Below are 13,950 nucleotides of genomic sequence, written 5' to 3' on the forward strand. Positions count from 1 at the left end.
AATTTTAAAATATTATAACTATTGTAAAAGATAACACTCTTTGACATAAATCACAGCAAGATCTTTTATGATCCACCTCCTAGAGGGATGAAAATAAAAACAGAAATAAGCAAATTGGACCTAATTAAACTTAAAATCTTTTGCATAGCAAAGGAAACCATAAACAAGACCAAAAGACAACTCACAGAATGGGAGAAAGTATTTGCAAATGAACCAATGGACAAAGGATTAATCTCCAAACTGTACAAACAGCTCATGCAACTCAATATCAAGAAAACAAACAACCCAATCAAAAAACGGGCAGAAGACCTAACTAGACATTTCAGCAAAGAAGACATACAGATGGCCAAGAGGCACATGAAAAGATGCTCAACAGCACCAATTATTAGAGAAATGCAAATCAAAACTACAATGAAGTTATCACCTCACACCGGTCAGAATGGCCATCATCAGAAAATCTACAAACAATAAATGCTGGAGAGAGTGCAGAGAAAAGGGAACCCTCTTGCACTGTTGGTGGGAATGTAAATTGATACAGCCACTGGGGAGAACAGTATGGAGGGTCCTTAAAAAACTAAAAACAGAACTACCATATGACCCAGCAATCCCACTACTGGGCATGTACCCTGAGAAAACCATAATTCAAAAAGACACATGGACCCCAATGTTCACTGCAGCACTATTTACAATAACCAGGACACAGAAACAACCTAAATGTCCATCGACAGATGAATGAATAAAGAAGATGTGGTACATATATATAATGGAATATTAGCCATAAAAAGAAATTGGGTCATTTGTAGAGATGTGGATGGACCTAGAGTCTGTCATACAGAGTGAAGTAAATCCGAAAGGGAAAAACAAATATCTCATATTAACGCATATATGTGGAATCTAGAAAAATGGTACAGATGAACCTATTTGCAGGTAGACACAGACAGAGAGAACGGACGTGTGGACACAGTGGGGGAAAGGGAGGGTGGGATGAATTGGGAGATTAGGTTTGACATAAATACACTACCATGTGTAAAATAGATAGCTAGTGGGAACCTGCTGTATAGCATAGGGAGCTCAGCTTGGTGCTCTGTGATCACCTAGATGGGTGGGATGGTGGGGGGGAGGGAGGTCTAAGAGGGAGGGGATATGTGTATACATATAGCTGATTCAGTTCACTGTACTGCAGAAACTAACACAATATTGTAAAGCAATTATACTCCAGTAAAAGAAAAGTAAATAAAAAGGCAGTTATTTACACAGAGAAAAAAAGATGTAAAGGAAAACATAAACATAGAAAAATGGATCTAAAGAAGGAACCAGATGGAACTTCTAAAGCTGAAGAATACACTATCTGAAAAGAAAATCTCACTAGATCAGCTAAATGCAAGAATAGACTCTACATTAAAAAAAACCTCAAACTTGAAGGCATGACAATAGAAATTATCAAAACTTAAGCACAGAGGGAAAAGACTGAATAAAATTAGCTGAGCCTTAGTGACCTGTGAGACAGTATCATTCTTATGTAAGTATAATTAGAATCCCAAAATAAGAGAAGGATGGAGTAAAAATATATATATATTTGAAGAAATGTGGCCAGACTTTTTTCAAATTTGATAAAAACTGTAAACCCACAGATGTACAACATACCTCATGCATGATAAAGGCAAACCACATCAAAACATATCATAATCAAATTCCTGAAAACCAGTGTGAAGATAAAAAAAAAAAATTTAAAGTACCAGAGGAATAAAGACACATTAAAAATAGGGGACAAAGATGAGAATGTCTTGTCAGAAGCAGTAAAAGCCAGGAGATAGTATAATGAAATCTTTTAATGTGTTGGGAGCAGGGGGGAAACAAAATAACCAAACCAGCAGCTATTAGCGTAAAATACTCTATCCAACAAAAAGATCTTCCAGAAATGAAAGCAAAATAAGTATTTTTTGGTCAAACATGCTGACTTATACTACAAGACTCAGTTTTTTTATTTCTGTATAAATGCCTAAGATATTATCTTCTTTAGTGATGTTTTTGGAATGTGTTGGTTTTGTTTTTTAGTTGTGTTTAAAATGTTCTTTATAAAGGTGAATTTATTTTTCATACAGCCATATTTATAGATCCTATCATTTGTTCTGGTTCTTGTCAGTAGACCAAGCTCAAATATGATAGTCTCCACTTTGTGGTTATTATATTACAGTGTTGAGAAAGTTGTTTTTATTAGTCTTGGGACTTGGTTTCTAGGTCTTATTGAACTGTCTTAACTCATTATAGGATATAGGGATTTTTTTTTTTTTAATATGGCTTTGAAGTACCGTTTAAAATTTAGGCTTGGAGAATGGACAGTTAGGAAAATTTATTTTTCTATAATTAGAGTTCTTTAAAAGAACTTCCAGATTTTCAAGATATAAATTCCAAGATATAAATTGTTTGGAATCATTATCCAGAAATGTAAAATTGTTGTTTGATAACACTTGAAATCACAAAGTTGGCCAGCATTTGTGTTAAAAATATCTTTTGATGCTTTATTCAATGTGCACAGAGTTTAGATAGCATCAGAGAGGAAAGATGTTGAACTGATGCTATTAAATGTCAAACATCTACTGCACGAGTTGATGTATTTTAGGATTCAGCCTTTGACAAGTGGACTCAGGAGTTAACTTGTCATTACTCATTCTACCCTTCACTAGCTCACAAGCAGACAGCTAAACTTGTCATCACAGGATTTCTTCGGGTTAGAAAGAAAATTTGAAGTTGGAAACATTTACAGTTAATGGCAGAATTATACTGCTATCATAGGAGGGCCATTGCCTTTTGGATTTCTTTTACTGCTTGCTCAAATACACATTGTTGTTTGTTTATAAGCACACCTTTTCAAAGATTTTTGTCTCATATTCAGAGCTTAATTATCAGATTAAAAAACCAAGACTGAAAAAAGGTTAAAAAAAAAAAGTTAAAATTTTCTCTTTACCTAAACTCCTTAATTTAGCAAGAGGTAATTTTGATTAAGTCTACATAATGTAGGGGCTTGATATTCCTCAAGGAAATTACCCAGCTTATATAGTTTCATTTAGACAAATATGCCCAGCAGTAGATTGTTTTTGAGCTAAAGATGATGTAAGGCTAAGGTATGTCAGGAGTATTAGAGCAAGTGTCAGAATTCTTCAAAAAGAAAATTACAAGACCTGGAGGTCAAGGCTGTTGTGGTGGTGTGGAAAATAAAAACAATAGATAGAGATGCCAGGAGAAGAGATGAAGATTACAGGCACCAGTGTCACTGAAGAAGAAGTTACAGCAAGTTCAGAAGATGTTAGAAGTGAGTAGAGTGGGGTGCCAGTAGCTTTATCTTCATAGAGGAGCATTTCAAGAAAAGAAACCGAAGGACAGAAAGGAGTACTTTTGTTTTCTTTTTAAATTAGGGCCAGTGAATTATCAGGAATGTGAAACATTACCCACCCCCTCCCCCCAAGAAAAGAAACCTAAAAAATCCAGAGTTCAAACAGCTCATTCCTTTCTCTTTGGGTTGAATCTGAAGTAGCTGTCTCATAGTCTGAAATGAAAATTAAATAGTTTTATACTTAAATACATCAACGATTACTTTGTGTTTCAAGTCAAATTTTATATCTAGAGAGAACATTAAAACGTATTTACCCACTAAATACCTCGTGCTATGCTAAAGGCTATTGATGCTGAAATGCTTTCTTTGTTTACTTGTACAAAGTTTGGGGTATAGTGGCTAAAACATTGACACAGATAGAGCAGGCGGTATGATGGCGGGTAGAGTGGATGTTCAGGATTAAGAAGGGACGCCTGGTACACAATAAGCATTGGATGGAGAGAGATGGGGATGGAGTGTCAGCGAGGTTACCTGGAATACACCGATGGAGGAGGAGCTGGAGTAACCAGCCAAAGAGCCGGAAGTATTTATTATGAAGACAAGAACATGTTAATTCTTCCTTCCTTCCCTCCCTCCCTCCCTCCCTCCCTCCCTCCCCTCTCTTGCTTCCCTTCCTTCCCTTCCTCTCTCCCTCCCTTCCTTCCTTCCTTCCTTCCTGGAATGGCAAAATTGGAGGGGAAAATACGGGCCAGATCACGAGGGCCTTTTAATCTTGAAAACTCCAGAGCTGCTGTGGAAGGACAGTGATTAGGAAGTGATGTCATTAGCTTCGTATTTTATTTTATTTTATTTATTTATTATTATTATTTTTTTTTTTGCGGTACGTGGGCCTCTCACTGTTGTGGCCTCTCCTGTTGCAGAGCACAGGCTCCGGACGCTCAGGCTCAGCGGCCATAGCTCACGGGCCCAGCCACTCCGCGGCATGTGGGATCTTCCCGGACTGGGGCAAGCTTCGTATTTTAGAAAGATCATTCTGGCAGTCTTGGGGAGCAGGGACTAGAGAGGTGGGGAATTGGGAAATGAATTTTGTTTGGAGGGGTTTTAGTGATTTCAAGGAGCAGTACAAAGACCTGAAAGAAAGCAATGTTCAAATAAAGAGGAGGCCGAACATATATGTCAGGGAACTGGAATGAACAGAATTTTGTGACTGAATCCATGTGGCAGTGATGGGGTGGGAGTGGGGGTGGACCAATATACAGTTAATGAATCCTAAATTTCTGGTGGGTAAGTGGAGAAAGTAGTACTGATTTGGTATGAGGAGGGATAAAGATTTGAGATGCTTGTGACACCTTAAGGTGAAGATGTCCAAAAATCAACATTAATTAGTATTATGTTTTATTATTTACTAATATTACACTTATTATTATTCTCATTTTGTCAGTGATGAAACTGAGAACCAAAGAAGCTTGATAACTTGCCCAAAGTCATAAAGGGAGTGCAGAGCTAAAACCTGAGTTTGGGAATTGATTGGATTTCCCACTCTCTTAGCTGCTTTATGCTCTTGCTTTTCAATCACATAGAGATCTGATTTGTGAGACAGTTATCTCCTGGAGATAGGGATTTTGGAGTTACCAGCTTATATATGGGGGATGAAACCACTGGCCTGAATGACATGTCCCTGGAGAGTCCTTGGAGTTCATGAGAGTGCACTGAGGTTACAACTTCATTTTCAGAAACAGGAAGTGAGCTTGGGAAAGAAATTGAGGCACCAGAAAGATAGGAGGAAAAGCCAGGAAGAATTGTGCTACAAAAGCCAAATTGGGTGGTATTTTTTTTCCTGTTTTTTTTTTTTTTTAAAGGAACAAAGTCATCAAACAGTTCTAAAATCTTGAAAAATATAGCCCCAAATATCCATGAGAAGTCACAGGTGATGCTTGCTAGAAGGATTTCTGTTCAGTTATTCAGAAACAGAATGAAAGGGGAAATGAAAGGAGGCAAGGAGGTGAGACCACAAGTTCAGGGAACTTCCTGGACTCTCTGTAGAGAGAGACGTGACTGTACATGCAAAGAGGGATTGAGTGAGTGGAAGCTGGTGGTAGAGGAGTTTTCTTCCTCTTTTAAAAAATATATTTACTTATTTATTTATTTATCTTTGGCTGTGTTGGGTCTTAGTTGCGGCACGCGGGATCTTTCATTGCAGCACGTGGGCTCTCTAGTTGTGGTGTGCAGGCTCAGTAGTTGCGGTACGCAGGCTTAGTTGCCCCGCAGCATGTGGGGTCCTAGTTCCCTGACCAAGGATCAAACCAGCTTCCCCCTCATTGCAAGATGGATTTTTAACCACTGGACCACCAGGGACGTCCCCAGAGGGGTTTTCTTCTGATGGATGAGACAAGATCCCATTTATATGGATCTAAGGATAATCTGTGTAGAAGTTAAGAATTTTTAAAAAGGCAAAATTATAATTTGAAATATTTTTGAAACCTTACAGAACATTATACATCCATGGGCATACCAAGTTGGATTTCACAGTCTGGCATACTGCAATTGAAAAAGCAGCAGGTACAGATGGGAATGCATTACAAGATCAGCAGCTCAGCAAAAATGACGTTCCCATTATCGTGAACAGCTGTATAGCATTTGTTACACAGTATGGTAAGTATCACAAAGTTTTTATTCAACCCGCAGAACTCATAGTAGCATATTTACAGCTTTTAAATGGTACCTCCATTGGACTGAATTAGAGCCCTTTGTAAGTGCATCATTGAAAAATAAAACTGTCATCACTCGTCAGCCTAAATGCCATTCTTTCTCACAATAAAGCTCATTTAAATTATATCATGTGCCTTTATCATTTCCTTCTTCCTTTACATGCATAAAAATTTTAAATGACATAGTAGAATAATCTATATTATAAAATATATATTAAAAATTGACTAAGATTGTACTTTTCAGAGGTTATAACTTTACAGTAAATCTAGGGGAATGCAGAGGCGCCTCAGTGTGTTTTTAGAAGTGGTAAACTATGGGACAATGTGTAAAAGAATTTACTTTTTGTTGGCCTGCATACAAAGTGTATGTGTATTTATTCCACTCAACGTGCTATTGGTCACATGTTTATATTAAGAATCATGGTCATTAACTGTGATAGTTCGACTTAATTGTCACACATATTTTTATGAATAGTTTGCAGGTTAAAATCAACTTGATTTATACCCACATGTGCAGCTTCATTTTAATTTAATATGCTATGGTAGTATTTTAGCTATGCCTAAAATTAAATAAAGTATGCCTTTATTATTCATGTTTATTTTCAAATTACTATTCATTAAAATTCCTTCTGATACATATTTTCTTAATACTCTAAAAGGTAGAGTAGACAAATTGCTTAACTATATTTTTAATATAAAAATATGTTTTTTCTTTTAACCTGTCAATAAGTGCCATTGATTTAGATTGTACATGCAGAAAAGAGTAAAATGATTATCTGGTATTTTGGAAGCTATTGATATATTAACCTTTCATTGTTCTCCTAATATTAAAAATATCTTTGGGTGTTTTTAATTTGAAAAGAAAATGTAATCATTGAAAGAGCTGTAGTAAAACATTGTTATGAGTTTTTTTTACTTATTTATCAAGTGTCTGTTGTGTGCTAGCTGCTGAGTTTGATACTGGAAATTGAACAGTGGGAGTAAAGAGTGAAACAGCCATAAATCATGCCTTCCAGTCTGAGAACTAAATGAGCTGATGTGAAACAAAATGTCAAAAATAACAAAGGCTACGAAGAAAATAATTTTGGGAAATTAAGTTTAGAATATGTGTATATTAATATATTTTCTCCTAGGGAGAGTGCCATTTTAATATTTATTTCATATGTAATCCAAGTACAATTATCATTAATATTCAGATTTATTGTGTTTGAATTATATATCTATTGTAAATACTTATGTAATCACATTATGTGGGATTACTCTATGAAGTTCCTTCCCTTGATAGTATGTTTATATTTTTCTTATCAACTGTCATCATCTGTTTATTTGAAGACGGGGGAAGAAGAAGGTTATGATCTTCACTTATTAGTAATGCAGTATTAGTGCATTTACATTTTGTAGGTGTAAATGAATTGCACACATATTCTGTTTTAGCAAGAGCATAACCTCATTGGGAATTTTCAAATAATCTTAATTTCATAATGGCATAAAGTGTTTCATAAGCTGACAAATGATTAAAATAACTTGACTAGCTTCAGCGTATCCAACTTAATGTTTCTCTGGGGAAATCAGAAGTTTCTTTGTGGTGTTTATTTGAATTTAAAATCATTAAGCATTAAATTGTTTTCAACTAAATTTCATACATTATAACTACTTTGTAGCTCTAGCATAAGGTACATTAACTTGCATATTAAAGTAATAAAGCCAATAAAAGTCTTCATGTATTTTTAGCTTTTTTTTTTTTTTTTTAATGAGCAGAACATGGAGAAAACCCCAATATTACCAGCATGTATACAAGGGAAGATTTGATATGAACTTAGAAAATGCCCAGTGATTATAGGATGCAAGTGGTTGGCTCAGAGCCTTTATGGTCATAATTATTTTGAATTTTCTAATCGTTGGATTAAAATCTAAGGCCAGTGTTTTGTGCTCATGCTTATGGTGTCAAGATCCGGATCTGACCAAGTTCACAGAATAATTCTTAGAGTTTTAATTTTTTTAATGAGTTACAGTAGTTAGTTCTTGGGGGAATATATTTAATTTATGTAAACAAAATTACCTTCAAATTCACATTCAGTTACCTTGTGTACCAGCTATTAGAAATTCACTCAACCAGCACATAACCTCTCAGAAACTTAGTCAATTATTTTTTTTGTAGAATTTGCTTATTATTCTGTTGTGGTCATTTACTAAGTACCTACTGAGTTCTTCTAGGAATTGTGTAGCTACTGTATACAGAAAATAAGACATGATCTTTGCCTTCTAGGAGTTTACAGATTGTGGATCAAAGGCAAAGAAGTGGGCAGTTACATCTCAAGTGTACAAAATTCTATGGCAGAGAGGTTCAGGGGTTGGTACATGGTTTAGGGGTGAATTTCACCCAGTGTAGAGGTGGTCATGGATGGCTTCATGGGTGAGGCATGGAACCTACCACAGGTCTTAAGAGAAAATGGGAACTAGTTAAGAGAAAGAAGGAATAGGAATTCCTGGAAGAGGAAACAGTGTATGCCTAGGTGCAGAGTCATGAAGGAGGTTTTCTGTTCAGGGAACTTGGGGGTAGTTAAATGTGGCCAGAACTTAGTGTGAGAAGAGTGGACAAATATAAGAGGCAGGAGGGTTAGTTAAGAAAATTCATGTAGGGTCTTATGTATCACAATAAAATCCTCAAACTTGCCCTCAAAGCAGTGGGAGGGCTGTATCCATATTTTTAAGCATGTTGGTAACACTAGCCAACCTGTGTCTCAGACCATGCTGTTGTCATTCTCGAGACAGACTGGAGGGCTGCACAGGAATAGAACAGGGCGTTGTGATAACATAGTGAGGAGCTGGGTGCACAAAATAATAATAGCACATAGGATGGAAAAAGGGGACACTTTTGAGAGAGAAGTCATGATGAAAAATATATGTGACATTTTTGTTTGGTGTGGTAAGTGAGAAAGAAAAGTTCTGACTTGGACTGGGGAGGAAGCAATGCCAAATTCTGAGGTATAGGAACAAGATAAATAAAGAACATGTTGGGATTGGGAGGTGAAATAGTGAATGGGGCAGGGGAGTTAATTTGTTCATATGTATAAGTATAGTGTGTATTGCATGTATTACTTATATAGTATCTATATATTAAAGTGCATGTGTGCATTTGAAATTTTAGGAATTAAAACCTGGGTGGAAATGTACATGTAGTAGTTGAAGTAATGAAGATGGATGGGTTCATCCGGAGAATTTTGTAGGGGAGCAGAGAAGAGAGTTGAGGATGGATTGCTGGGATCATCAGTAAATACTAGATAGCAGAATAAATAGAAGAGTAGTCATAGAGGAAGGGGCAAAAAAGATGAGATCATAACATCATGAAAACCTTGAGATTAACAGAATTTTAACAGGGATTCATTGGATTGTCAGACACTGCAAGGGATTCTTATCACATAAAAACTGAAAAGCATCTAGAAAATAGATATTCTTGATGAAGATGGTCCTGCTACAGTGGGAATTGGGCACAGAAGCAAGATTATGTGGTTGAAGGATTAACAGGGATGTGAGATGAGAGAAAGAATAAATATAGGAAACTCAGAATAGTTTTGGAAGGAAGAGACAAGAGACCTGGGGGGAGGGGCAAAAAAGGATTTAAAACATTTTTTTTGTTTGTATATCATCATCATCACTCCTCTTCCTCCAGTTAACCACTGCTACTCCTCTTATTTTATATGGGAAACTTGATGAATCTGTAACTTTGAAAAGGACATGACCCAACTCTTCATGTAGAAGAAGGTGAAGGTGGGAACAGACAATTAATGTACAAATGTGAGTGCAGAGACTTGAGGAAATTTATACCAGCGAGCCTCACTTTTGTCAGTGAAACTGGAGGCAAATTTGTATTCTGGGAGACTAAGCGAAGGGTACTTGTGGTAAAAAAAAACATTTGAAAAAGATGCTGTGAAGGACTAGGGGAAGGACTGGCCAGAGACTTACTAAAAGCTGAGGATGAGGTAAACTCATCAGGTTTACATTTTAAATATTAAAGTTGCAGGGGGAGTGGCTCTTTTTTTCTCATGCATGTTTATATCAGCTCTTGGATAATGATTTTGTCTTGTGCATCATTCCAACACAAAAATTGGTTCTATTTTTAAAATATCAGAGTGGATTTTGACCTGAGACTTTTTTCATATAACCATTTTCTTTTTTTTAAACAAAGGTTTAGGGTGCAAATATATCTATCAAAAGAATGGTGATCCTTTACATGTAAGTGAACTCCTGGAGAATTTCAAAAAGGATGCAAGAAGCTTTAAATTGAGGGCTGGAAAACATCAGCTTGAAGATGTGACGGGCGTATTGAAGAGTTTTCTCTCTGACATTGACGATGCACTTCTTACTAAGGAGCTCTATCCATATTGGATCTCTGCCTTAGGTAACACATATAATATAGAACAAAATAAAGGCTTGCCTTCTCATTTGATGATAGATTTTTAAAATCTCCTTTGATAATCTGAACATTTAATTGAAAGGAACAATATACATAATGGTTCAGAACAGAAATTGTGCAATCAATAGTTGTTTATATCTGCCTCAAAAGAAATTTATGGTGATAATTGCTAAACAGTGTTTTATGGTAGTACTTAGTTTTCGGTAGATTTCTCATTTCTTACTTTGCCTTAACTTTGGAAGTGTTATAGTCAAGTCCATGTAGGCTGTTAATTTTCTCATTAAGATTAAAATGAAAGTTTTAATATAAGATTGGTTTTACACGGTTTTGCCATATGGCTGTTTGGCTTTCCTTTTTCATTTATTCTACCTCTTTAGAGTTACATAACAATTTTTTATTTTTTACTCTTTATTTTATCTAGATTCTGTCTAATGAAGCAAAAAAGCTTTGCTGCACTGTAAGAGAACTTATTTAAGAAATGACCCTAGAAAAGTTAATGGGTCAGATTGATTTTAGTAAAACCTATATTTATATCCATTAATTCAAAATAACTCTTTTTATAGAAAGATTATGATAAATATTTTAAAATATAAACATTGCCTTTAATCTCAGATTTCTAATAGAGCTATTTTCATTTTGCACATTATTTTATAGTCTTTGTCCCCATGCCTATGATTTACAAATAATCTTTATTTTATTAATAAACCAAAAATATTTCCCATATATCTACAATGCTTTCAAAATGACAACTTTGAATCTTCATTTTTTCCACAGTTATTAAAATGTATCATTGAATTATACCATAATTTACTAATATATTTCTCTCTTGTACATTTAATCTGTTTTGAGAAATTTTTTTATAAAATGACCTTTGAGTTTAACTATATGATGTCCCTCTGTTGAGAAATAGTTTTTTTCATTGAAAGCATTTGTTTAATCTAAAACATAACTATGACATTTGAAGGGATTGATTTTGAAATGTCATAAAACATCCACAGTTTGAAAAATTATTCCAAGAATGACCCTTATTTGTGTCTGCAAGAAGAGAGTAGTATTGTTATTAAAATAAAGCTTTTCACAATTTAACTGCCTAATTCAGAAGTCTTATAGTTACTTCCTGATACTTCTAAAATCAATAGGTTTAACTCTAATCACAAGAAAAGTTGATTGTATAATTTTCTGGAATATAAAATATGGAATTAGATGATATATCTTTTAAGCCCAATTACCCTGCCATCCTCATTTTTTGTTTTAAGATTTTATTGTAATTTATAACCATGAAGTTATTTATAGTATCTCTGTTTTATAAAGAATTACAATTTGTCTTCATTATAAAATCATTTATCAAAAATCTGTGACAAGTATGCTTTTGCTGAAGTTGTCAAATTTCATGACAGAGATGTCTTCATTGTTGTCAATCTACCAGGAGGAGGTAGTGGGGAAGTATTAGCATGTGTCAGAGAGGAGTGTGTTCACCTTTCATTTGGATGTGAATCCTTGAGCATTTACTTGGAGGCTTCTACTATTGGGTCAAATAGTGTTAAAAGTTCTTTGCTTTTAGATCCAATGTAGCTCACCCTGACCTGTCAGAAAAGTGCCCATTGTTGGATTTGACAAGAATAAACTAGAACTCTCTGGGTGAACTCACAGGAGAGCTCTCTTGGGTCCTGTGAGTCCAAGGTGAAGAATGCCCTACAGTGGCAGAGCACCTATTTATATGATATACGACCTCTTCTTCTAAGAACGCTATTAAACTGTCTGAAGTCTGTGGCTAGTTGAATAGATCATTGTATTTCCTGTATGACCTAAAAATCTATCTTCAGTTTTCCTTTCCAATTACTTAAGCTTTATTATGAAAATATCATCTATTTTATTCTTATAAGATTTGTGAAAATATGCTGTAATAGCATGACTTGTTATAAGCGTAGTGGTATTCGTTGCATTTTGTTGAATAAATACAATTACCTCTACAGTTAGAAACTGGATGACACAAGGGAAAATGTTTGGATTATACCAGGGATGACAGAAAGTTCTTAATTCACTTCTAGTATCGTCTTTGAATGTCATTTGGGTGTCATCCCCTCTTACTTTTAGAGAGTCATCTACCAGCACAGTTAAGTCAATATGACCATGTTTACTTTCATAGATCTCATGTGCAGGCAAAGTCAGTACGAAAGAGCTATCAGTTGCAGTTTTGAATAGGAGCATACTTCAAAAATGTGTCACAGAGTCTCTTACCTCTCCAGGGATCGGAATGCCCTTTACAAGTGACTGTGTGACTTTCAAAGAATCATAAAGTGCTGCTGGCTTTCTGTTAACAGAATGTGTAGGGCTAAACAGAAAATGAAAAAGCCTTGTTTCCAAAGGTAGTTGGGAATTGAGAAGGGATATATAAGTGCAATCCCCTTGAGTTACAGAGTCAGTACAAGTTATTTATTTGAAGAGAGGTGTCCTATTTCCCCTGTGAGGGAGTAGGTTAGACCAGACCTCCACTGCACCTCTTCTAGACTCCAGAACTTTGGAGGTTCCTGTGTAGTTACTCTAAGTATTTGACTTCTTGGGGTTAGGAGGGTGGAGGAGAGTAATTCCTTCTCATCCTCCTCTCCATGACTAAGGCAGAGGGTCCATCCTCCTCTCAGTCTGTATCATCGTTTCCAGGGCCTACACATGACTTCTTCCACTGTCCCCTTACCTTCTCCAAAGAGTTGAAGGTTCCAGGGCTGGTGAAAGCCCCATTACATGGATCTGTGGGGTAAGGTACAGTTCATAGTTCTGGGTTGGTTCATAGTTTGGGGAAGATTTTTATGATTCCACAAGGGAAAAAGGTCAGAAATGTCATTTTCAAATAACAAATAGTGAAATCTTTCCATAGCTACAGTTAAAATACTTTTGGCTTATCTTTTCAATTTGTACTCTAATTTGTTATTAATTGAAAAGATTCCTCTTCGTTGACATTCAGTAGTAGTCTGTAAAGTTGAAGATAAAATACACACCTGGGTTTTGAAAGTGCTTCATTTTTAATTACAAAGTATAAGAACTATGACATATAGCCCTGGAATGTTTTTGTAAATACTTTTCCAGAATTATAGAAGTTTGAATGTTTTTCTATTGAAGCTTGATTGTGTCAGTGAAATAACAATTGTGAATATTGTTTTAAAATATTGATAAAAGGCAAATTGGTAATACAGATGATTAGTTAGGCCTCAAGTTTTACGTGTGTGTGTTTAACCTCTAGATGCCCAGGATGACAAGGAAAGAATTAAAAAATATGGAGCATTTATACGTACTCTTCCTGGGGTCAACCGAGCAACATTGGCAGCTATAATTGAACACCTTTATAGGTGGGTGGATTCATGAACTTTTCTAGACATTTCAAACATGGCACTCAATAAGACATTATTTCTTAAATTTAAAGTACTGTGGTTAACCTTCTATTTGTGACTTTGAATCTTTTGCCATATCTTAAGAATAGTTTCAAAATGGAATTCCCATGAACT

At 35.4% G+C, this 13,950-nt stretch overlaps 1 protein-coding gene across 3 annotated transcripts in view; it reads left to right on the forward strand.

The window, feature by feature from the left end:
- Positions 1–13,950, forward strand: part of ARAP2 (ArfGAP with RhoGAP domain, ankyrin repeat and PH domain 2) — a 206,655-nt gene that overhangs the window by 113,527 nt on the left and 79,178 nt on the right. For all 3 annotated transcript variants that reach the window (XM_067036312.1, XM_067036311.1, XM_059065959.2), the window contains 3 exons: positions 5,820–5,983; positions 10,226–10,438; positions 13,689–13,794. In XM_067036312.1, the coding sequence (XP_066892413.1) occupies positions 5,820–5,983; positions 10,226–10,438; positions 13,689–13,794 (483 nt within the window). The remainder of the gene's footprint in view (positions 1–5,819; positions 5,984–10,225; positions 10,439–13,688; positions 13,795–13,950) is intronic.

Source organism: Kogia breviceps, chromosome 6 (assembly GCF_026419965.1).
Source record: "Kogia breviceps isolate mKogBre1 chromosome 6, mKogBre1 haplotype 1, whole genome shotgun sequence".
Classification (NCBI taxonomy): Eukaryota; Metazoa; Chordata; class Mammalia; order Artiodactyla; family Physeteridae; genus Kogia; species Kogia breviceps.